The sequence below is a fragment of the Protopterus annectens genome, chromosome 6.part0 (genome assembly GCF_019279795.1).
Source record: "Protopterus annectens isolate FY-2018-M chromosome 6.part0, PAN1.0, whole genome shotgun sequence".
Taxonomy (NCBI): domain Eukaryota; kingdom Metazoa; phylum Chordata; order Ceratodontiformes; family Protopteridae; genus Protopterus; species Protopterus annectens.
In genome coordinates, this window is record NC_056737.1 from 1,783,639,636 (window position 1) to 1,783,666,516 (window position 26,881).

At 38.8% G+C, this 26,881-nt stretch overlaps 1 protein-coding gene across 2 annotated transcripts in view; it reads right to left on the reverse strand.

The window, feature by feature from the left end:
- Positions 1–3,404: 3,404 nt before the first annotated feature.
- The window catches only part of LOC122804935 (tissue factor pathway inhibitor-like), an 844,713-nt gene continuing 821,236 nt past the window's right edge, over positions 3,405–26,881 (reverse strand). For both annotated transcript variants that reach the window (XM_044075154.1, XM_044075153.1), the window contains one exon: positions 3,405–4,501. In XM_044075154.1, the coding sequence (XP_043931089.1) occupies positions 4,413–4,501 (89 nt within the window). In that variant the 3' untranslated portion in view covers positions 3,405–4,412. The remainder of the gene's footprint in view (positions 4,502–26,881) is intronic.

Genomic DNA, 26,881 nt, shown 5'->3' on the forward strand with positions numbered 1-26,881 from the left:
GGACATCTCTGAATGTGTCATCATGATGGCACATTCTATAAGATAAAATAAAGGAATTTTATTTTAAAATGTTGCCTTCTAAGTCCATTTACAAGTTAGTTCCTATGCAGGGCTGAATATTTGCATAAGCTTTTGAAGGAAATGAACCATCTTTTAAATACAGTTCCTTTATTTTACTGTGCGGACCCATGGTAACATTTTTTACTCACAAGAGGCTTTATGAAGTACAAAAACATCTATGGGAATGAATATCCCAAGTATGTATTTAGAGGGAATTTTCCAGTTAAAAATATAGTTCCTTTATTTTAGTAAATGGGGTAAACACTTTTTCATATTTTAAACTTTGTGACACTCTAGTATCATCTGATTTTTGTTTACATTAAATGACTTCATAGTTTCTGGTGTATATTATACAAAACAAATGTTTTCTGAAAAAGACACATTATTCCTTTGTAAAAACAAGACTGGATACACATGAAACCAAAAGTTGAATATAACAGGATTTTGCAAATAAATAATTATAAAAAGGAGCAGTCTTCTTTTTGCCATACTAGTGAAATATGGTACATTATGTCTGAACCTATCATTGGAAACTTCAGTCCAAAGATTCTAATTAATGGACATCATTATTCAGACTGTGTCCATAACATATTTGATGGCATCATAACTTAATAGCACTGATCAAACGTTGGTAGCAGTGGATTCAGAATATCACAATTATACAAAAAAACAGCATAAACATGCATAAAATTGTGGTGCAGTAGTAACTTTGTTTATTTGATTAAACCTTGACACAAAAGATGATTATGCTTGCTTCAACAGCAGGTACATTGCAATGACTCACACATACTGCTGCAGTTAAGTTCAAATGATATTTAGACATAGCACTGCATTGTCATTAAATATGTAAAACCACAAACTGCCTGTTTTGTAAAGCTGCTTGTTAAAGGAATGCTCAATTTAATCACATAAATCAGGGAATTAAAAGTATTACATTTGGTTATACTGAAGATGACCAGGTTCTGATATGGCCACATCTTTTAATTATTCTTATCCTGACATGCTGTGGCATGAGACAAGATTATATTTAGTTTTGTGGGTGAGGACCCCCTCCAAGTCTACGTCACTCAGCTGTAGTATTCCCCTGACAATTAACAAGAAGGTCTTATGAGTACAACACAATATAATTTCAAGACATTTCTTTTATTCCCTTAAGAAATGACATATATATTATTTATCTGTTTGAGTCACCAAAAGTAAAGTAATTTCTGAACTGACATTTGCATTTATCGGATAGTATTTTTCATGACCAGATATATAAACCTGGATAGCACTTTCTAACATTCAACAACTATTCGCATCAAATAACGAAAGCAAAATTAATTCACAAACATTTGGATAGTACAAACTCTGTTTATGACTAAAGCTAACGATTTTCTCATGAAATTATTCTATATTTTTCATTAATGAAGCAAGAGACAGTAAATGGTTAACTATGAAAAAGTAAATTCAATGACAGTAATTTCTAAATGGTCTCTCTGTCCTCAAAAAAAAAAAAACAACATTAAGAATTCTGTTAAAGAGGAATGGTCTGTAAAAAGTACACACACACACACACATATATGTATGTAGATATAGTTTTATATATATATATATATATATATATATAGATAGAGAGAGAGAGAGAGAGAGACAGCTATTCTGTTTATCTGCAGTACATTGACACACCACAATGTTGAAGGCAAAAACAATGACCACAAAAGGTCAACAATGGAAATGCTGACAATCAGCTGCACTTGCACAAGTTAAATCCTCATTGCATGCAACTGAAAAGAAACAAAATAGCATTTTCTGTAAGCCCCCTGCACCCTCACACCTGCTATATACATATCTATCTATCTATATATATATATATATATATATATATATATATATATATATATATATATATATCTCAGATTACACAATACCAAGGGGAAAAAGAATATTCCCCTTCCCAGGAAGTGTCGATCTATCACACCTGTTGATCTGCATATGTTGACCTTCTGCAGTCATTCACTCAATCGGCAGTCAACATTGTGGTGTGTTGACATAATGCAATATATATATATATATATATATATATATATATATATATATATATATATATATATATACATATGGATTCACTTCAGAATCTCGAAATTTTAAAACATCGAATTTCATATGATCGAGACCATATGATCAATGTTTCAGACAAAAAAAAAAAACAACAATTTAAATCTTTCTGCAAGGGGGCAAGCCCCCCTGCACCCCCCCCCGCTATTTAAATATTCCAACTCCGAGATCACACTACAGTGAGGAAAAGGGAAATCTCCCATTCTGCGCTGTATGCAGATCTCCGTTCACAATGTCGGGATTCCGAAAGTTTGATCATATGGTCTCGGCCATATGAAATTCGATCTTTCAGGATTTCGGCATTGTGAAGTGTTCCCATACATATATATATATATATATATATATATATATATATATATATATATATATATATAGATAGTCTGGATTTTTTTCCACGGATTTAAAAATATGCTTATACATAACTGTAGGATTATACAAAGTGAAGAAGCACTAAAACACAATGACTCGGTGCTGGCACATCAAAAACAAACTAACCTGAATATTAAAAAAATAATAATAAACTCCAAACCAAATCAAAAAGGAAAACAGTTTCTTTTTTCAATGACTTAACCCAAACATATATGTACACATAAATATATCTGTTTCTATAGATATACATATATGATTATCTTATGTAATATCTAATGACCAAAAGAGCAACTGGAAAAAAAAATTTAGAGTGAATCTAAATGACTGAAAAATGTACAAACTAAAAATAATGTTTTTCACAGGGGGAAAGCCCCCATGCACCCTCCATACCTCCTGCTAATGATTTATACCAAATCCAAGATCACACAACAGTGGGGTAAGGGCAAATTCCCTTAGCACCACAATCTGATACAAAAAGCTGCCAGCAAAGATTCCTTACAGAAGAACATTCGCTCATATCAGCTTTCAGTTTTTTTACATGACTAAAAAGCATTCGCACATATGAATTTTCACGTTTCTGGATTACAACCAGATTTGTATATATACATATCTATCTATTTATATAGTTTTATATATATATATATATATATATATATATATATATATATATATATATATATGTGTGTGTGTGTGTGTGTGTGTGTGTGTGTGTGTGTGTGTGTGTGTGTGTGTGTGTGTGTGTGTGTGTGTGTGTTTGTATGGTGACATATCAAACAGTTCCATGTCTTATACAGACAATCACAAAAGATTACATCAAATCGACTTCTGACTGTTATTCATAGATAATAATCCAAAAATTAGGCACCAGAGACCAGCAGTTCCAACACACAAGTGATTTAATGTTCTTTGCTGTTTAATGTTATTCAAAGATAGTTAATAAACATGTGGTCCTGGAGAATATGAAGGATCTCAGTCCAATTTCTCATTTGCCTCAGAGCATTTTAAGTGACTTGGCCATAACCATAGAGCTGGCAAATGGATGCTGTGGGAATTAAGACGTGGATGACACTAATTATCTTTGTAACAGCTGATAGCTTTAATTATCTTGCTCTAGTTGCCAGGCAATGCAAACTGGAGCTGCTCACACTGCCATAAGAATAACATACACATTCAACTTGTATAGTAGCAGGACTGAACCTTGGGCCCGGGCACTTTGAGGCAGAAGCTCTTCCCTCTGAGTTGTTGGGCAGTCCTAAATTAAAATGGGAATTCAGGAGTAATCATAATGTTTTAAAGAACATATATTGCTTTCTTTGCACTAGTGTTCTGACAGTCTAAGACAAAAATGATTATGGGCCTTGATCAGGGTTGATACTTTAAAATGTAATCTATAATCCCAGGGAAATGAAAAATAACTTTATGACACTTTCTAAGATATGTCTGTTGCATCACTTAGTGTCATCCATGTCAGACAGACAATGCAGCACTTAGTGGTGCAGTTAAAAAGTCAGCAGTCCAAGGTAACCAGCCATTTATAATATGATTTCAAAATGTTGCTGGCAGGTACAATTCAGTGTGTAAGTATAATGTTTTACATTGATTCTTGTGAAGTTTTATAAATCTAAAATGAAATACTGAGCTCTCAATTACTTTTTTCATAATACAAAAGTGTACAACAATCAGACAACTGTTATACAACATTTAATAGAGGCCCATGAGGCCCAATAAAAAGAGTAGTAAATACATATTCCAACTTGTTAACAATCAGTACTACTAAACATGGTTATAAAAAATATCTGGGTGTATGGAATGCTGCACAGGGTTTGTTTCCCATATCTGAGTGTATGGAATGATGCCCAGGGTCATGTTTCCCAGAAGATTTCTCCTTATGCTTCAATCTGTACAATTCTGCTAGTCTTCGCTTTCACTGGTATATTTTTTCCTGATGGTATTTTTTCTTTTTTCTTATGCGCACCTAAAAATAAATGAAAATGTTGACAACTGTGGCATTCTGTGAATGTAAATAAACATAAATGTATCAAGTGTCTAAGGAATGATTAAACACTTAAAGTGCCAACTCAGAGAGAGAGAGAGAGAGAGAGAGAGAGAAAGAGAGAGAGAGGAAGGAAGCATATTAATAAGGGATATGTTAACTATTCTACAGAAATAAGTGGTGGATTCAGTTACTTTATTAAATAATCATTTTCTTTGATACTCTCAAAAGTAGAACAAAAGCATATTTATTAGAGTGTAGTATTTAAACTTTCTGTTTCATGCTTATGATCAAATTTCTTACAAAAGTTCAATATAACCTTGTGTATCCTAGTAAAATGTTAATGGATTTTCAACATTAATTTGGGCACAAATGCTTTCACTGAAATATTGCTTACACTGTTCATCTCGCAGATATTAGCTGATAGCTTTCAAATTTATTTAAAGCAAGAAGTCAGGAAATCACACTAATGCAGTAAATTGCAGAAATACTAATGTAAAATGAAATAAAATCAAAACAAGCAAACAAAACTACAAATAAGGTGACCTCTATTGACAACAACTTAGCACTTTTGCCCCTTAGATAGTTGGGGCATTCTCAGGAAATGCTTGAAGACTAAAGAATAACTTACAACTATTTATCCTGATGTCAGGTAAATGACCTTTGCCTAACTGAAAGTCCTGCAGTTCTATTACCATACTTTAAACATCATTAGTTTTCAGAACAAAGGCATTAGCCTTTCCTACTTCCACAACAATACACAACATTCTGTCAGTCTGTCTCTATGCAGGAATGACGTTTGATGTCATATTACCTCTGGCATGAACACACATTCCATGTACTTTTACAGAACTTTATAGAAATGAGTAGAAAACTACTCACAAGACTTTATTCACAACTTACAGAAATTATGTCAGACACCCTTTATCAGACATCTTTAGCACACAAAATAAGCACTGCATGCCTTTAAAAAAACACAAGAAAGGCCAATTAAAAGGAAGGCTAATTGGACTACATGGTGGGCCAGACTGTGTGATAATAAAATATGCTGTGCTGTAGAATGCAGTTTCAGGACTAATGGACTACCACTCAACACATACCCTACTTTTTTAAAATGGCTAAAAAGTTCAAATAAATAACTTACTAGCAAGATAGGACAACTTGGTCTTGTTATTGTTATTATGAATCTACAACAAATAATACCATGGCCAAACACATTTACAGAAAACCCACAAAACAACTCCATTAACACTTACAGGAAATGACTCAAGCTACATTCAAAAAGTAATTTAAAAGTTAATGTTAGCTAACATTTGAAAACCAATTTTTATTTATCCTAACAATAGCTACTAAGCAGTTCTTGAAGGTAACATCACTTTTGCTAATTATAAAACACAGGTCAAATGCATTGTGAAAATGTGATCCAGAGATGCTTATGCCGGCAATGAGAAAGCCCTCATTATCAACTCATAAGCATGTCTCTGAATTGCAACACTAGAGACTCACCCAAAGTACTGTATGTAATGCTATGCAACTCTGCCCATGAGGCTGACCTTACTGCTGAGGCCCCCACAAGGGGAAAACCTCAACTGTAGAGTGTTCTGTGAATTGTAAAGCATGCCAGTGAAAACTGCTGAGAAAAGGTTTTACATCACAATAAGCCTTTCTGAATCCCAGTGATTAGCATAGAAACTGATGACACTGAATCAGGAATGCAGAATGCAAGTCAAAAATATAGAAAAATGGGAAAAGCAGTGTTTCTGAAGAAGGTCAAACCCTCCTCTATTGTGCACCCTTTACTTATATACATACATATGTGCGTGTGAGTGTGTGTGTGTGTGTAAATGTTTGCATGCTGCAAATATAATAGGGGACAGATATTGCAGCAGTTAGTTGCTTGCCCTAAGTCTTCAGATTTGTGATCATGAAGTGAGTATATCTATGCAAGGATGTGTGGGAGGTTAAGCTCTCTGCCCCCACTTATACAAAAGCACTGTTTTTTTCTAGGTTTCTGGCTATAGCTTTTTATATTACTGGTTCAGTGTTTGAAATTTCTGTGATAGTGAATTTAGACATCTGGTATGAATTCACATATAAAGTCCTGAAGGATCATTAACAGTATTGAAAAAAAGTCCCCATCACTGTCTTTGAATATCAACATGACACTTAAGCCAACTGCCAGAAAGTATGTAGTGTGTGTGCAATGTCCCCCATCCCAAATAACAATGTGAAATGCAAACAATCATCATCATCATCATCATCATCCCACTTTTTTCCTATTTTCTACACTGGGTTGGGATGTTACATCAGCTGTCACCATCTTTCTCCACTCAATGCCACTGACATACCTTCTTCACTGGTCGTGCCTGATTGTCACAGCTCTTCTCTCCTGCAATCCATCCATCTCTTTACAGCACACATTTGTTTCCTTTTGCCTTCGTTCTGTCTCTCCTAAATCTTCTTCACCAGATCACCTTCTTCTTTCCTCCACATGTGCCCAAACCACTGTAATATGATTTATTTGACCTTCTTTGCAATTGGAGTTACTTGGGATTCTGTTCTGATGTCATTTTTTGTCCGTCCCACAGTTTGCATCCTACCCCTGATCTCATACATTTCATCTCCATCACCTCTAGCATCCTCAGATGCTCTGTCTTTACTGCTCAGGTTTTTGTACCATACAGTAGTATAGTTAGTGTCCATTTAGTTGTTGGTAGTAGTATAACACTCCACACAACTTTGTGTACGTTTTTACATTTAGAAGACTGGTTTTGTCTCATCTTGTAGCAGTAGGTGGCTGCCTGATATGTCCAAGTTGAGAAATGCATAGAAAGCTTTAGAGTATAGTATCATATTGGCCAGAAAGGCTATTTCGTTAGTTTTGCTTGTTTTTAAGTGTATGTGTAAATCTGGCACATTTACATGGCCTATGACTCATTCTCACAGAGCTTAGCAGTAGAGAAGTGATTTCCTTAAATCTGGTGCCATCTAGACAGAGCTAAGTACTTTCACTGTAAAACTATATGTGGTCTAAATTTTATTTTTGTGTACTGTATTGTATTCCAGTGTTATTTATTGCATTTACCTTTTTTTTTCTTCTTACTACAATATTGCATTTGCTGTTCTCAATTTGCTGTTGGTTTGTTGAATTCTCAACTGACTTTATAGCTACTCTTGTTAGTTGTTGGTGGTAGCATTACACTCCAAACAACTTTGTGTGTGCTTTTACATTATGAAGACTGGTTTTGTTTCATCTAGTCACAGTAAGTGATTGCCTCGTCTGTCTGAGCCAGGAAATTAACAGAATATAGTATGCTATTGGCCATAAAGTTATTTAGTCAGTTTCCTTGTTTTAATCACCTGTGTAAATCTGGCACATTTGCGAGGAGCTGCTCATTTCACAGCAGCAGCAGTTAGTGGTGCCTTGTATACTAGCAGACACCTAGAAGGTACATTTTCCTATAGAATTACCTTTAAAACTATACCCAGTAACTCAGAGATTGTAGAGCACTTACTTTGTGCACAGAGTATCTAGTTTGCGCATAAATTTATCATTATATTGCCAGATCAACTCCTCTAGTCACAAAAGCACCCTTAGTTGTCCTCTTTTAACCCCTTGGGCACCACAACCTTGTAGTTCATCAAATAAAGAACTTGACATTATGAGCATGCAGTTTTCAAATTTCTTCTCATTTAGTTTGGTGGATATAAGTATCTTGATTTGTTCACTGACAATCATTGAATTCTTAAAGAAACATACAATATGTGAGAGTCGTATATATACAATATCACTGGAGGCAAAACTGTCATGTATAAGTACGCAGAAAAACAATCAGGTTGTCAGAAACACACACGTAACCCCCCCCACATACACACACACATAGTACACACCTTACATATAAGCCAACTTAAGCTGAGGAACTCAAATGTGATCTTTCTAAACCCCAAAGACCTACAGACACTCTACCTGCAAATATTATCCTCAGCAAACCCAAAAAACTCTTAACAAAAGCAAGACATAGCACTATACATGCTGCCACACCCAATTTTGCCTCAACTACAAAGTCCATAATGCAAGCTAACACATTGCAAGGACTCTTGTCAAAGGTGAATCCATTGTATGACATACTGTTACCCAACTCACCAAGCTGAACAAACAGAAAATAATGATTGGTTGCCTAACAGGAACCAGCAGCCACCAAGTTACTCACATACTCACTTCACTGCACCATAGGTACCAATAGGACTCTGTCATAGTCCATTTAGGTGTAAATGACCTGAGATGTACCTCCCTTGACTATAGGAAGAGAGGCATTATGGCGCTCTCAGATTGTGTCACGGGCTGGTATGTGCCCAGCATTGAGTGGCATTCTGCCTTCACCATGCACAATGACAAAAGATGATTGACTTTAACAATTGGCTTAGCTTCTGTTATTATTCTAAAGGGACAACATAATTGTCAGATGGCTGAAAAACCACACTAATTTGCCAAATATGGTGTGTACTAGGCTTTCAAATATTGGCTAAAACATTGTCATCCCACATAGAACATTTTTTTAGGCAATGCCAAATTGACAAATCTTCCAACATAGCAAAACTGACTCATGGGACTCTAAATATCCATGTCAGGAGTTTAAAGAAGAAATTCCACTCCCTTTAAACTCTCCTCCCATTGGAGAATGAAGGGATCTGTGCAGTTTCTGAGATGTGGTTTAAAGCCGCAGAGTGTACCCTGGCTGTGCAAGGCATCAGTGCCTGCCACACATTTAGACCAGTGACAGCAAAGACAGGGACCAAAGGTGGAGATGTCTCAAGCTACATCAATAACAAGCATACCTCTAGGTTGGTTAAATAGGATGATGAGCTAGAGTTTCTCCATGTATAGATTACCATAGACAAAGTCCTATACCATATCCTAGCAAACTATAACTCATTCTTTCTGTCCCACAAGATCCATAGCTCATACCTTAACTTACAGGAGACACCCACCATTCAATCAAACACCATTCTCATGGGGGATTTTAATTACTCCTCTACAAACTGAGAATCATGCAGAACTCCAAATTTGTGGGCTAAAAAATTTTTAGATTTTGCAAACACAAACATCCTAGGCTAGATAGTGCATACATCTACTAGAGGTACAAACATATTGGAACTGGTACTCACAAATATGGGAGAATGCCCCCCCGTGTTGTGTACTTTCTGGCAATGCTGGTTATATTAGGTCACTGAAATGGCATTCCGGCGAACATCTAATCATCGACCCGTAATCAGCGAAACTCACTTCAGTGATTCACTGAATTCACTAAGGGCAATGAAATAATTGCCCGAAACACAATGGACAAGTACAGAACTTTGCCCTTTTCTCCACTGTAGTGCGATCTTGCAGTTGGTATATATAGTTAGGAAGGTGTGGGAGGTAAAGCCCCCCCCACTTGGGGTGGATTCGATTTAACTGTACATTGGTCCATTGTGCTTCGGGCAACTATTTCATTGCCCTTAGTAAATTCTATAAATTGCTGATGCAATTTTCGCTGATTACAGGTCGATGATTAGTTGTTCGCCAGAATGCCATTCGGTGAACTAATATAGACTCATAATGCACATCATCAGATCACAAAGGAATCTCTTTTTGTAATAAAACTCCGTTTTGCTACCCGGTAGCAGTTAGGAACTATTCCAAGGGAAACTACCTCTTATTAAGTGATAACCTCTCAAACTTACAACCACTCCAAGTCCAGTAACACAGCAGGCTATGCAGACTTGTTCATAGAAACACCCTACAGCCATGTCAATGGATGCATAGAGGCTGCTGTACCTATCAGAAGAAAGCCCAAAACAAAATCTAAAAACAGCCCACCCTGGTGGAATCCTAAATTAAACAGGTTATACAACTAAAGGAAAAAAAAAATGGCTAAAATTATGAAGAGTAAACAAAAAGATAAAAACTTGCTCATGTACTGAATAGACAACCAAGAGGACTAATCAAGTCCAAAAAGCCAGTCTTGAGGTAAAGATAGCAACCCAAGTAAAGGTCAACCATAAATAATTCTTAAACTGTGTCAAGCAGCATATGGCAATGTGCTAAATTGGTTGTACCTGAAGCCTGGAGATACATCAAATCTATTGGATAACAAATTCAGCTCAAAGATTTTTCCCCCACTTACCCCCAGCCACCTCCTACAAAATACCATCAAACATAATTCCTCCTACTACAAACATAATTCTTCCGACTATCAGTAAGAAGCAGGTCCTAGCTGTCCTTTCAAAGGCCAAGAACACAGCTTTGACGGACCCAGATAATATCCCAGGATGCCTCCAGAATGGCTTGAAATATGATCTATCAGGGCTAGCTTCTTTTTGGCATCTACTTCTTGGATGTCAAGGCAAATGTCAGGGGCCTCTGGCTGACCAAGTCTGTGGATGACTGCTAACTAGGAGCAGTCATTGAATTCTCCCAGGATATTAATATCTTACAGAAAGATCTAATTCTGGCAAACGACTGGTGCCAAAACCACAGTTTAAAACGCAATGCCAAGAAATGCAAAATAGCACATTTTGGGAAGATGGCCCCTCCGGAAACTACCTCATTGACAAAACACCCATAAGAATAGACCCATATATCCCTCAACTTATAAACAAGGGCATGGCATCTAGATCTAGGGAAGTCATCATCACTCTGTATTCGGCCCTCATCAGACTCACTATTGAGTACAATGACCCCTTTGATATATACCTAACCAGGCACATCCAACAGCTGGAATGTCCACATAGGTTCCTTAAACAAAGGAATTTAAGGTGTAAACATAATGTCCTATACAGAATGCCTCAAAGCCCTGTGCCTATGCTCTGATTTATACAGACTGCTAAGAGGTGATGTGTGCCTGGTATACAAGACATCCCCAGATCCCACTATTATGGACCTTTTGCATATCTGCAGAATGAATAGCATGAGAAAAACAAAGAGATTCAAGGAGCTAAACTTTGTTTATAACATAAACAGGACATGGTGGAGGGACAGGTTTGTATCTCAAATATTCCCATTCTCTAGACTTCCTATCCATGTTATATAGGGGCTGTTCCTAATCCTCTTCAAACATAAACTGGACCACTGGATAGGAAATGGAAAATTCCCCACAGATCTGACACCCATGTGGCAGTCAGTAAATCATGTACTAGCTACCATACATCCTTTAGAATAACCTCCAAGGTGCAATAACTCATGGAATACATTTATGTTCCATGGCTTATAAAGGTCCTTGTTGTCATTAGCTTAGTATTCAACTGTGAACCTATGACCCTATGGTCTCACTACTGTTTAGCATACTTTACTTTTCAGCTCTTTTGGCTTTCTTCTGTCACATACTACCCCTGGCACTTTGTGTCATTTGACTTCAGCACCTCTGATTAAAATTTTGACATCCTCATTCAGACTTCCATTCTCCTAAACCACCCCTCATAGATACTTGTAATTGTTAACCTCTTCCACTATTTTATCTCCTATCTCAGTTTTCATCTACTTCTGATTTTTTCCATTTGGTTCCTTGACAACTGCCTTGTATGTACTTAAATTAATTCTATGTGCCTTCAGTTTTGCATTCAAGTCCCCTTACCATGTGCTGAAGTTCTAGTTCAAAGTCTGCTTATAGTGCCACATCATCTGCATACAGCAGCTTTGTTCATCTGTCCACTGTGCTCAGTTTACTAATGTAGTCCAACACCAGTATGAAAGGCAGATGGCTCAGAGCTGAAGCCTGATGCACATTCACTTTCAAAGAGAGCCTCCACTTCAAGTCTGAACACCGTCCATACTTGTACATTGTGTCTTTGTAAATATAGGAACAACAATGGAGATAAGGTAAAAGAGCCCAGAAAAGCACACCACCAGCTTGCATAATGTACCACATTGGGATGAAATTACAGGAACTTAAAATACTTGGAAAAAAAAGTTAAATCCAAAAACCTAGTGATAATACGTAAGATAGCTTATCTATATATCAATAAAATTAACTCTGTCTTCTTATCTCCTTCAGCAAAATATCCACTCCCCATGCCCAGTGTCTCCTAATTATTCTCTCACACCCATTCCACTCTAAATGCATTTCCTGTAGCATGGCAATCCAAGGATCTACATTTCTTAAAAATATAAATCACATTTTCTTTTACTTGAATTAAACTTTTTACACCCCTACACACACACACACACACACACACACACACACAGTATAATACACACACACTGTATAATATACAGTCTATAATATTCCTTAAGTATCCCCTAACTATGATGATGCCCTAGGGTCAAGCTTCACTAGTTTAATGTGCTTTTCAGCAAAATACTGGGTATAAAGTTAAAAAGGATAACAAAATGCATAAATAGTATGTGTAAGTAGCAGTAAGCATATGAAATCCTCTTGGCAGTTGAAGCACACAGACCAAACTAATAAAGCCAAGACTGTGATGATAAATAAAAGTCATAATAAGAAAAAAAAGTCAAATTGATAATTGTATGACAGTTAATGCAAGCATTAGGGCTATGAGCTGAAAACAAGCTGCTTCCTCTACTTCAAGGGTTGATTCTCTCCTCAGTTTCCATTAGCCTACAGTGTGACATGAGCAGACAGTGCTCCTGGGATATAAAACAAAAAAAACAAATAAAAATCAGCAAATTCAAAATATACTTTGACAAAAAACAAATGGGAATTCAGAAATGAGTGGCTTTCATAGGATCATAGGAAGTTACTAGGCTAATGGCCTGAGGGCCCTTACAAGCCTCACCAAAGTTACCCTTGTTACCACTATCAGCACCTATTGCCCCTGTCCAAGTGGGACACAGGTAGAACTCCCGAGGTGAATTTATGGTTACCCATCCAATCATCCAGATTGCATTTGAAGAGGGCCAATGAGGTATAGGATCGTACAGATGAAGTACTGCCCTTTAAAGCTTTCATCCTTAAACATAAGTATCTTCTTCTGTAAGAAATATATTGCAAATTCAACAAAGCCTAATTATAAAAGAAATGGTGTAGTGGATCATTTCTTTCTAATTTCAGTTCATCAGTACAGGATGGATCACCATTCCCCCAGGTGGAAGTCTACTTAGGAATATCAAGCTGTCTGCTGTCTCAGGCCAGGGTATTTAAAGGCAGCCACAACAATCTTTTATCTCTAAAGCTGTATTTGCACCAGCTACTGAAATCCAAACATCACATATGGTAATTACTTATAGGTTCATAAGTGTATACTAGGCTAACAACCACTAGGGCTGTTATTAGCCTAGCTGTGCTTGACATGGATGAGGAATCTGTTCCAGAGAATGGGAATTCTCTGAGAAAAATATCTGTCATACCAACATGTCCTATTTATGTTGCAAGTAAAATTTAGGTCTTTAATGTAGTAGTCCTAAAGCTGTTTGTTTTGTGAATGTGCAAAAGTTTCATCAAGACAAGGTCCAGGGATGCCTCGTATGCCAGGAAAAATCACCTCTCAGAAGTCTATATGATACCGAATACAGAGAGTGGGCTTTGAGACAATCAGTGTAAGACATTTTGTTTGCTCCCTGTATTCTTTTTGTAAGGAACCTTTGTGGACATTTCAGTTGCTTCATGTGTCTGGTCAGGTACATTCTGAAGGGGGCATTTTATTTTTTTTTTAATTTCTCCAAGTCTTTTGGGCTTCTAATAGCATGACAGGAATGGACCCCTTTCCTAAGTCAAAGTATGATTAAAGTTCATGAAATTATTATTGTTTCGATCTCTGATGTTAGCTAGGAGTGCTCTTCGCAGCACCAGCAATGTACCCAGGAATGACAACTTCTGCAATTCGTATGGAGTTACATGTATCAGTAACATTTCTAAGTACAATTGGAAATTCATTTATATAAGACCCAGTACTCCTACTACTACTGGAACTGTACTGGTATCTTTCTTCCACATTGCCCTCATTTCTGCCTGCAAATTCTGGTATTTTATAACTTTGTGTCTCTCTACATGGTTGCAATGCATGGTTTTCTGTCAGACTGTTCAGGATTGCAGTAATTGATCTCTCTGTCACACTTCATATTCTAGAGAAAACATATGTTAACCCAAACCTTTTATTCTATTAATAATACTTTGTTGGTTAAGAACTGAGTTTCCCATAACATTTTGGCTTTGTCTTTCCCTCATTCTATGCCTTGGTTGAGACATATGGTTTCTTGTACTTTTTACAATGTCAAACAGTTTTTCCAACAGCCAAGGCATCCATAATGCAATAGGCATGTGTGTGCATATGAATATGATGTGCATGCGGCATGTGTAAATATAAACTACTTTTGTTGCCACCACTGAGGGCATTCATAGGAATTTAGATAGGGCTTTTACAGTAAATGTATAAAACAGTGTGATAGTATGTTTTTTTTCTTAATTATGAGTAAATGAATGGGGACGAAAAAAGGAAAACTGCAAATTAAAGGAAGTGGGCATGGAAGAGAAATGAATTACCCATCTTTTAGTTTTTGTGTAGATTTTTTTATTGCTGGTAGTTAAGTAAGATAAAACTTTGCTGGATGTTTTGAAGCTGCCCATAGACATGCAGATTAGAATCCTAGAATGTTCAAGGCAAATGGGCTATGTGGCCATTCATGACTTGCCGCTACCCACCCTTAGAACTTCTCTTTTTTCAAGCAATGTTAGGCCAATAATACCAGGGTTGAATTTGTGAATACCCATCTAATTGTCTAATTCCTTCTTAAAGCATAATTATGTATTTCCCCTTTCATGCAGACCAGTGGTGCAAAATCAAGGGTGAATTTATAGTTACCCATCCATTCATCCAAATTACATTTGAATACAGTAAGAAAATAATCTGCTTTATGTAATGTTATTGGCCTTAGATAATAACTTCAGAACTTGTTGTTTGGAGATTTTAAGAATTATAAATGCAGGTATTTAATCTGAGAACACTAGGGGTGGTGGTGAAGTTTGAGCTGAATTTGTCAGCCAATAGATTGGTTATGTCCTCTGGGTCTTAGTATGTGATATCATTTACTATTAACTCTGCACAGTGTTGGGCATTGCTTCTGAGATTTATAATGCAGTTAAATAAGGCTTTGTGGTTATCTTTCATCTGGCTGGCTATTTTTGCAGTGAGCAGTACTGTGAAAGGGGCGTGGCTTGGTCACAAGTTTAAGGAATTGCACGGACATCAATGTGCTGATGTGGGTGTGGCTTGTTGGGGCAGCAGTCTGGGAGCTTTGAGTACAAATCTAAAAATCCTGCCGACACCCCTGCTCAGTATCATGGAGCTATGCAAAACACTGGGTAGGAAGAGCATATAAATAGCTTATACAACAGTCAGTAACAAAAAAAGGTTGTGAGGGAGGGACTTTGGAAATCAGATTATCATACAGAGTGGAGGACACAGACGCAGCCTTAAAATAAAACAACAGCAAAAGGGTGGAAGGGTTGAGAAAAACAAGCAGAATAGTTAGACAGGCATACAATTAAATAAATGCAATATTGGAGCTCTTTCAAAAACTTAAGAGAAGCTTGATACAGTCCCACACTGTTTATGGCCGTTTTGGGATAATTCCTAGCTCTTTCAAGTCCCCTGCTTTAAAACCCACTTTAGCGCGGTTTTGTGCTTGTTTCTGACTCAGCAAAGCTCCTCGTGGTCCTGCAGAGTGGTGCTAGCAGCAGAGTGATGAAAAAGAGTGACTGTTACCAGATAAAGTATTCTTTTACTGCCTTTAAATTAGTGACTGCTTATTCTTGCCGAAAAGCGAGTTTGTAACTGCTCTACTACTTTAAAAAGCTTGTTTTTGCATTTTTTGCTTACCTGCACTTTAAAAGTTGTTTTTTGTTGTTTAATTTAACTGTTTTAGACTGCCCACTCAAGTGTGCTAGCCTGTGCAAAGCATTTACTGTGTTTTCCTGTTGATATCTGTTACTGTTTCAAAAAAAAAAAAAATATATATATCCTTGTTTCCCACCTTTTCTGAGCTAGAATAGTCCTGAGTTCAGGTTTTGCTGAATTCTGGGCTTTAGTACAAGTTCCTGTGTTGCCCATATCCTTACTTGGATAGGAGGAAGCTTCTCTGTTCACCAGTGAGAGTGGGGAGTTTTGAGCAGCTTATATGTCCCTGGAGGAGTGGTCTCAGCCCAGAAACTAGTTTATTGGCTGTTTTGGGCTAATTCCTATCTCTTTCAAGTCCCCTGATTTAAAACCCGCTTTAGCATGGTTTTGCTCGATTTTACACATTGCGCAACATTGCGCAATGTAGCTCAGCACCATTTAAGCAATTTTAAACAATTCCCGGCTCCACAAAGTCTGCTCTTCAAATTTTTCCCTTAGAACTAGTCAAACTCTCAAAGTAAGCACTCAACCTTCATTCTACAGCCCAGCACTTGCTCAAATTTCTCAGTAAGCACTAACAAATTTTAGCACTATACCCCCTGATACTATCCAGAAGTGCAAGGCTCCCTATTTGTCCATGCCAGTCAGTCAATAAACCAGTTCCTTAAACTATCCAGGCATGTCCAAAGTGCAGTTTCAGGTATACTCTCCAGTCCAGCTGGTGAATCTGGGAATCTTGAGGCAATGTTACAATTGCCTTATGTACACAGACAACCCTCTCCTTCTTCCAACAAACTCAAATATTTGTGAGAGATGCAACTATACAGCCAAACTGGAGGCCGAGCTCTCTCAATCCAAGACTGGCACACTCAGTCAGGAGGAGAAGGAAGCCACTCACACCACAAAACCAGTCTCACATAGACCAAACACACCAGAAAACAAGACACATAAACTCACAAAAACATACTCGGAGGCTCTAAATAAAAATCTGCCAAAGCAGCAGAGACATCCAAAGCAGACACCCAAGCAACCACCACCCCACAACAACTTACACGTATCACATACTTCACGAAGTCAGTGTGCCACACAGTCGCAGCCCCTAAGGCTAAATAACACACCTAATACATTAGTAATTGGAGACTCTATAGTCAGGCACACTGATGTCCCACTCACCAGACTGAACAAGGAAAAGGTCACTGTAAGCTGCCTGTCAGGAGCCAGGATCCGCCACATAACACAGGCACTCAGGTCACTCCACAGCAGGTATAAATATGACTCTGTCATTGTCCATGTTGGTGTGAATGACCTGAGACATACCTCCCTGGACTACATGAAAAGAGACATAGAGGAGCTATCTGATCATGTAGCCCAGGCCGGTATGACCCTGACTCTGAGTAGCATATTGCCCTCACCAAGAATGATGCCGCAGTATAAAGACAAAATGATCAATTTTAACAATTGACTAAGCTATTGGTGTCATTCAAAGGGGATCCAATGTTTGTTAGCTTGGGATGACATGCTAGACAAACCATGTTGCTTCACCAGGGACGGCTTGCACCTGTCACCTTTGGGCTTTCAAATACTGGCTAAGGCTCTTGCCACCCCCATAGTACCTTTTTTTAGGCAAAGCCCAAAAGACAAACCCACCTCCATAGACAATACCAGAAACAAAAAACTAAGGGTAATGCTACTCAATGCCAGAAGTCTAAACCTGAAGATGCATGCACTCGAGGCACTCCTCAGTATGGAGAAAATCGATATCTGTGCAGTAACAGAAACCTGGTTCAAGGCTCCAGAGAGCACCCCAGCACTACCAGGATTCAACTCATACCATTCTTTTTAGCCCCAGAACTCGGACCGGACTACTAAAGGTGGGGGAGTATCCATTTTCATCAAGGATACCCACACCTCCATGTTAGTGGCACTGCACGAGGCAGCAGAAACCATCCACGTGCAACTAACAGTAGGCAAAACTGCTTTTCAGTTCATAGCCTGCTACAGATCACCCATCTTGTCTCAGGAACCCCACTCGGCATTCCTGAGAACACTGGAGAATATGAAGGTCTCACCAAACACCATGATATTGGGGGATTTCAACTACCCAAACAATGACTGAGAAAACTACTCAAGTACCAACTCTTTTGCCCAACGGTTTCTGGAGTTTATAAACTCAAATGCCATGGAACAACTGGTCACCACTCCCACAAGAGGGGACAACATACTGGACTTGGTCGTTACCAACATGGGGGCTCAATGTTCCACACCAGAGGTAAATCCCTCATTGGTAAGATCAGACCATAAACTTATCACAATGGACATCCACTTCCCGACTCCACCCCAAGCAAAGGAAACCACTGTGAAAAATTTCTCAAAAGCAAACTTCACACTTCTCAAAACTGAGGTGGAAAGTTTCAAAGCCCCCGGGCTAATGGAAAATGCTACACAAACCACAGAATTCTTTACAAATGCACTCTATGAGTACCTACAGGAATGCATGGATCGTGCCATCCCAAGTAAAACAAAGACTCACTCCTCCAAGAACAGGAGGCCAGTCTGGTGGACCCTGGCCATAAACAAGCTAAACAACAGAAGAAGGAAACTATTACATGAGAAGGCAAAATCCCATAAAGGGAAGGCATCCTTGATCAGTGCCAGTAAGAAACTTCGATCCCTCATAAAATCATCAAAGGTCAGCTTTGAAAGAAAAATCACCAAGGACTCTAAAGATAATCACAAGGCATTCTTTAGCTACGTCAAAAATCTGGGTGGCAGCTCTCAGATCTGCTCTGAGGTGGTGCATAATGGCACAAAATACACTGAACCCACAGACATTGCCAACATCCTAGCGGACAGGTTCAGTGCAAACTTCACCCCCCTTCCCCCCCAAAAGGGCCTGTGTCTATCCCAGAAGAATGCAGTCCCCCAGGCATCACAGACACACAGGTGAAAGCAGGCCTCTCCAAAGTAAAAAACACAGCATCAATAGGACCAGATGGTATCCTGGGATGCATCTTACACGAGCTCCAAAATGAACTAAACCCTCACATGAATTCACTGTTCCAACTCAGCCTTACCACAGGTTATGTACCCAAAGAATGGCATACAGCAACAGTGATTCCACTCCACAAAGGTGGTGCCACAACGGAGACTGGAAACTATCGCCCTATAAGCCTGACTAGCCTGGTCTGCATGGCTATGGAGCGCATCATCATGGATCTCATTAACAAAGACATTGGGAACCTCCCAACATTAGACCCCACCCAATTCGGCTTTGTTAAGGGCAGATCTTGCCTCTTAAACCTAGTTGATTTCTTCGAAACAGTTACCAAAGCCTTAGATGAGGGGAAGGTAGTCCACACAGCCTACCTAGACCTCACTAAGGCCTTCGACACAATACCCACTCTGGTATCATAAATAAGCTTACCAGCTTAAAAATCAACCCATACGTCACAAGATGGGTTGCAAACTGACTCAGGGATAGAACTCACATGGTCAGAGTCGCGGGTGCCATGTCCGACTCTAAATCAGTCACAAGTGGCGTCCCACAGGGATCAATCCTGGGACCACTCTTGTTTGGTATATACTTCTCTGAGGTACAGGCAAACATGGGAGGACTGTGGCTGACCAAGTTCACAGATGACTGCAAACTGGGAGCCATAATCGACTCTCCGGCTGACACAAGCATCCTCCAGAAAGGCCTTACGGAGAATGATACCTGGTGTCAGAACCATGGCCTCAAGCTAAATGCAAAAAAATGTATAGTCATCCCCTTTGGGAAAAACAAAGAGACCACAAACTACCACATAAGAGGAAATCCACTAATTACGGAAGAAGTAATCAGGAATTTGGGGACCCAAGTAGATAGCAACCTCTCCTCTGACAATCACATTCCAAAGGGGTTAGAAAAACCTTCTGTATAGCCCACCTATTCACAAAAGGGTTCACATCTAGATCAAGAGAGGTCATTGTGCCCCTCTACTCATCATTTATCAGGCCTATAATTGAGTACAATCCCCATTTGGGATGTACCTTACTAGACACCTGCAACAGCTGGACAGACCTCAAAAAGTACCTCACCAAGAGGATCGTGGGCCTCAAACAGTTGCCCTATGCAGCTCAACTAAAGAAACTCCAGCTCTACTCAGTTGCTTACCGCCTACTCAGAGGTTATCTCTGCCTGACATACAAGGCCATGTCCAACCCGGAATTGTTCGACATGCTCCACCTCAAGCAAACCAGATCCACTAGAGCTACACGCTCCAGGGATTTAAATCTTAACACAACAATAAATAGGACATGCTGGATGGATAGATTCATATCCCAAAGGCTTCCCATGCTCTGGAATAGATTCCCAGTCCATGTTAGGCAGAGCCCCTCACTGACCCTCTTCAAGAGAAATCTTGACAAGTGGATGGGTAATTGTAAATTTGCTCCTGGGATCACTTCTATGGCCCTGCTGGACAGAGGCTCAGGAATCTAGTCTAAAAGGGAGGCAAAAGCCAACAAATTCTGGCTAGGTTTATAAATGCCCTAGGGCAGATAGCCTAGTACCTACCTATGAACCTATGAACACCTCTCAAAATCTTGGGTAAAAGACAATGGGTAGGAATAGCTCTGCTCTGGAAATAGGAGGCTGGCTAGAGACAATCCATTCAAATATTGGAGTTACAGTATTTTAGAATGTGTAGCTTAATGTGCTAGAGGGGGATGGGGCAGACACAGAATGCAAATTTAAGAAGGTGAAAGATTAGTTGAATATAAAAGCACTGATGCACAAATTGGAGCAGAGACTATTGTCTCACTATTGGTGTTCCACTACAGTTTATGGCACCAGACTAGGCAGAAATTTAACAGTAACACTGTTTATGGAAAAATGCAATAATAAATGACTAAGGCTCAAAATCTGACAGTAATACACAGGCCTGCCACAACTGCGAATTAAACTACAACACTATGTGCTTAGGAGGTTTTAAAAATACAAACAGATCATTTTACAAGTAAGTCTACTTGTGGAAACAGAAGTGCAGAATAATGTAGAAATGCAAACTTCCCATAGAAGACTATGGCCCCAGAATAATCTAAAAAATGAAAACAGATGGAACAGCAGAAATGTAGAAAGTAGTATCATCACACAGGTCACTATAAGCGCAACTTAAATACTTAAACAGAAGTGAAATAATTAAACTAATTTAACTTTCATTTTTTTTTTTTGAAAACCTAGTCACTCACAGTGCCATACCTCTCCAAGTCTTGCATAAACATTTAAAGTTTAAAAATATGTGAAAACATTTTTTTTTTTAATTGGTTTTCTATGGTAGGGCATGTGACTTATTTCAGTCTCAGATTGGAAAAACAAATAAAGTTAGAATTACATTTAATGAGAGACTGGACACCAGGTAATTAGAATGAGATATTTCTGCAGTAAAGGTGGCAAATGAGTCTTATTGAAATAATCCCAAAGAAAATAATCAATGATTATGGAACAGTACACAATTTAATTAAATTCTAAATACTGACTGAGCCAGCATCTTACTGTTAGATACCTTACTGCAAGACTTACCCTCACATGAAATAAACTGTCTGTATAATTTGTTAGCTCTTATTCTAGTTCATAGAAGGGGGTGGTGTAGTCTTGGAATCACACAACCTAACCTCTGAGAAATATATTGGCAGTAATGGCCTTTTATTGAACTTTCTATGGAACTATTTATGTCATTAGTACCCAGAAACCTTAAAGCCTTTGACATCACTTTTCTTCTTTCAATAGAAATTTAAGTCATTATTAACTTATTATCTGTTCCTGGTTTGGACAGGGATGACCATTGAACTTTCATTCCATTACTCTCCTTAGTACAGACAAAAGACTTTTCAAAAAGATTGTAGGCGAAATATTCTTTCTATTTAACTAGTATTGTGATACTGTTAATAATACAAACTTAATGAAAGTCCATTTTGAAACCTTTACTATCATTTTTGATATTCTTGGCTATTTAGCAAGGTCATTAAAAATAATACAGCCACAGCATTTTAAGTTTAACTAGAATCATGTCATTTTACTGAACAGAATGAAAATATACCATAACAGTGCTTCTTCACTCCAAACTTAAATACTATATTAGCTAAACAGAACAAAGAAGACACGTAATCCTATAGTACAGTTTGTCCATTAAATGCAAGCAATATTTCCTTTAGCAAAGGTGGAGTGTTTGGGTTTTGCAGTCTCTCTTCTTGGTAAGCTCTGGCTCCAAGAACATGGTTTGTTATTAATGATGGTGAGGATGGTATCACCACAGTCTTAGTTTGTAGGGAGGTTCCTGGAGACTAGCTGGAGGTCTTGGTCACACACTAGTGAACCAAGGACCCAGTGTGATTTACCAAGAGAAATTGAGGTCTGAAACACTGAAAACCAAATTGTTGCCTTATAGCTTATTTTGCTCTAGATGTAATGGAGCCAGTGAAAGTCTCACAGGCAGCAATTGTTCTGTCCAAGAAGGGAATAATGGAATTCCCAGTTGGTAGTTTCTGAAACCCCAACCTCAGAATTAAATGAAGTATATTATGTTGGCCATTTACCTTCTGCCTCATTTATGAATCTGACATGAAGTACACCTTATCCTCTGCTTTTATCCAGAGGATTTCTTCATTGGAGACACACCCCAGAAGATGAAAAAGGAGTTACAATGGCGGTCTCATGAATACTCACAGACCTAGTTCAGATGTACAGGATTCATGAGCCTGTCTGATACCAGAGCACTAACTATTCCTCCACCCTGATATCCTGAAAGATGTATAAATGATGCATCTTTGCAGTCACATTTCTTACCACCTTACTCCAAGAAACCTGACCTGTTCTTCTAGATTCAGGATTCCCTCAAGTTTCTGTATTAAAACCTTTGGCTGAGACATTTGTGGAGTACATGGATTTGGGCAAACAATCCTCTTTGGTGCTATCCAAGAACCTATTTACCACTGAAAGGGAGACCAGGATTCTCAGCCAACTTGGGGAAAAGGTTATACATCTGCTAACCTACCACACCCATATACTCAACTACCAGCAAACCCTGCTACAAAATATGAGGTCCAAGATAGGGGGATGGTGAAGGACAAGGATCTGGGGCAGGAGATGCTCACACTATGTGACCTTTCACTTTAGGTTCTCAAGCACTCCAAGAAATGTGGTTATTATGCAGTGAATGCATCTTGCTGGGCAGTAACAGAGTCAATTATTCAGAGAAATGCCTGTTTGAGCCATATGAAGACAGAGCTCCTTAATGCTTTCTTGGATAACAACCTCTTATTTGAACCCCCTGATGAAGGTGAACAAAAAGACTTTGGGAGGAAGGCAAGACTATGCAGTCCATCAAGTATCTTTTTCATTCACAGATTCCTACATTCTGCAAAAGCTACCCTGACAAGTCTTGGCCTCTATATCCCCAAAAAAGCAGAAAAGTAATAAAAGTAAATGTAAGTAGGCCAGGATTAGGAGAATGTAGCAAGCAAAACCTAAATGGAAGCCTTGACATTATCAAGCCATGAATAGTGGAACAGTCATGACTCAATTTGGCTACACCTCCCCCCTTAGAAAATCCCACCCCAGCCATAACTGCACCAAATCCAAACCTTTCCTTCCTCTACCTCCCAGGAGGATGGGAAGATGTCAAGCATTATTTGCCAAAAATGGAAAAGTGAACCTCTGGACCAGTAGGTATTTAATTTTCCTGAAACAAGGGTGCAAACTGTAATTCTGATTGCGAGTTTTGCCTCAGTACCAGAAAGCCAAGTAGACCAGATATGTCATCTGCTATAAGAATTGCAGGACTTGAAGGTCAAAGAGAAAGTACTAAAAGCAGAATACATTTCAGATTTTTACTCAAGGGTCCTTGAGCATGAAGAAAATAAGGTGTATGGAGACTGATTCTGGACCTGTCAATACTGAAAATAATTCTTAGTTACTCAAAAATTCAAAATGTTGACCTTGCAAGATTTCTTGCCTTTTTGGTCACCCTTGATATGCAGAATGCCTATCAACATATTCACATAGAAGAGACCACAGTAGTTATTTAATATTTCAAGTAGGAGAAGATCATTACAAATTCACTTCATCACCCTTTGGCTTGCTTACTTCACCCAGCTTCTTCATATTATTCCTGGCTCCCAAAATAGCCTTTTGGGGCATACATATCTATCCATATGGGGATGACTGTCTCATTCAAGACATTCTATACAGGAGATCCAGAAGACCTTGAATTTCACCATAACATGTTTTTAAGGACTGGGTTCTAACAACCTTGCCAAACTGAGCATGACCCAAGCAATGAGAGATGTATTTTTGGGGGTAGTGCTAAATTTAGATGTAGAGAAGGTTTTCCTTTTAGAGAACAAGGTACTCTCATTAGAGAATGATTTGACCAAATCAGGAGTCTTCATCAGGATTCTGGGATATGTGGCATCATGTGTCCTTACAGTGCCATTAGCAAGAATATCAGTGCTACCTCAGAAAATATAGTGCCAATACTGACAGTGCCTAGATGTCCCTATCCCTAACCTAGTTTGCATAAAGAAAGAGCTTTCATGGAATGTGCAGATGCACCTTCATTTATTGTGCCCTGCAGACCAGCACTGTCTACCAAGACACTAACCACAATGTCCTTCGACTTAGCCTGGAGGCTCAGTGTGGAGTTCCTGAAAGTACAGTACAGTACCAAATGGACACTCATGAGAAAGATACACATACATGTGAAAGAAATGATGGCTGTGACACTACCAGCACTCACTTAGATATAGGCACAGGAATACCTACAAATTCTTGAAAACAATAACACAGTCACATGGTTTAGCCACAAGCAAGGGAGTGGGACCCCATGTATGCAAGGAGATCACCGAGAAGTTAGACCTGACCAGCACAGTCACTTACATTCCTTTTCAAGAGAATTTGTACCAAAAAGGCTGAGCAGATCACAGGTAGAACCTTTCAAATGTGTTTTGAACAAAGATAATTTCCTGGATCTAACCAAGTGTTGTGCTCCAGAAGTAGACTGTTTTCTTTCCACAGAGAAAAGAAATCTAAAAATAATCTGCTACAGAACCACATCCCCAGCAACTTAGAAAATAGATTCCTTATTCCTGAATTAGACAAGTCTATGCACACAAATGCATGGATCTTGCCATACACAATAGAACCAAGACGCTCTCCTCCAAAAAAAGGAAGCCAATCTGGTGGTGCCATGCCATAAATGAACTCTACAATAGAAGGAGGAAGCAGATGTAGAATAAGGTGAAGTCCCAAGACTGGAAAAACTCCCTTATCAGCCTCAACAAAAAGTTGAGATCCCTCATCAAATCCTCTAAAGCTAGCTATGAAAATAGAGTTGCAGCAGATGGTAAAGACAAAAACAAGGCCTCCTATAGTTATGTAAAGAATCTCCATGGCAATACCCAGATTTGCTCTGAGCTACTGCACGATGGTACCTCCTATACTGAGCCAACAGATATTGCCAATATACTGACTGACAGATTCAGTGCCAGCTTTACTCCTCTCTCCCCCATAAAGGACCAATCACAATAACAGAAGATTGTCAGGCACAGGTTAAAACATTACTGTCCAAAACCAAGAATACAACTTCTATGGGACCTGACAATATCACTGGCTGTGTTCTACATGAACTATAGAGTGAAGTGGCACCTCACCTGTTTGCCCTGTTCAATCACAGCCTCACCTCAGGCTTTGTCCCTGCCAAATGGTGCAACGCTACAGTCATCCCTCTACACAAAGAAGGAGCAACTAAAGACCCTAGTAACTATCGCCCCGTTAGCCTGACAAGTCTGATATGTAATTCTATGGAATGCATCATCATGGACCTAATAAACAAGGATATAGGAAACTTCCAAACTCTGGAGCCTGCACAGTTTGGTTTTGTGAAGGGTAGATCATGCCTTTTCAACTTGATTGACTTCTTTGAGTCAGTCATCAGAGCTGTGAATGAAGGCAAAGTGGTTCATACAGCCTACCTTGATCTGGCCAAGGCCTTTGATACCATTCCCCACTCAGGAATCATAGAAAAACTCACTAAGCTAGGCATCAACCCCTATACCACTAGCTGGGGTGCAAACTGGCTTACAGATAGAGTCCACAGTGTGAAAGTAGCTGACTCCAAGTCAGACAGCTGACTAGTCACGGGTGGGGTCCCACAGGGTTTGGTCCTGGGTCCTCTCCTGATTGGTATCTACTTCTCTGAAGTCCAGGCCAACACAAAGGGACTCTGGCTGACAAAGTTCACAGAAGATTGCAAGTTGGGAGCTATTATTAACTCCAAAAGTGATGTTGACATCCTACAGAATGGCCTCACTGAGACCATCGATTGGTGTCAGTACTATGGCCTTAAACTCAATGCCAAAAAATGTGTTGTCATCCTCTTTGGGAAAAACCCAGTTTCCATGAATTACCACATTGATGGTAGTCCACTGACCACAGAAGGCATTATAAGAGATCTGGGAACACAGGATGACAGCGAGATCTCTTTTGATCAC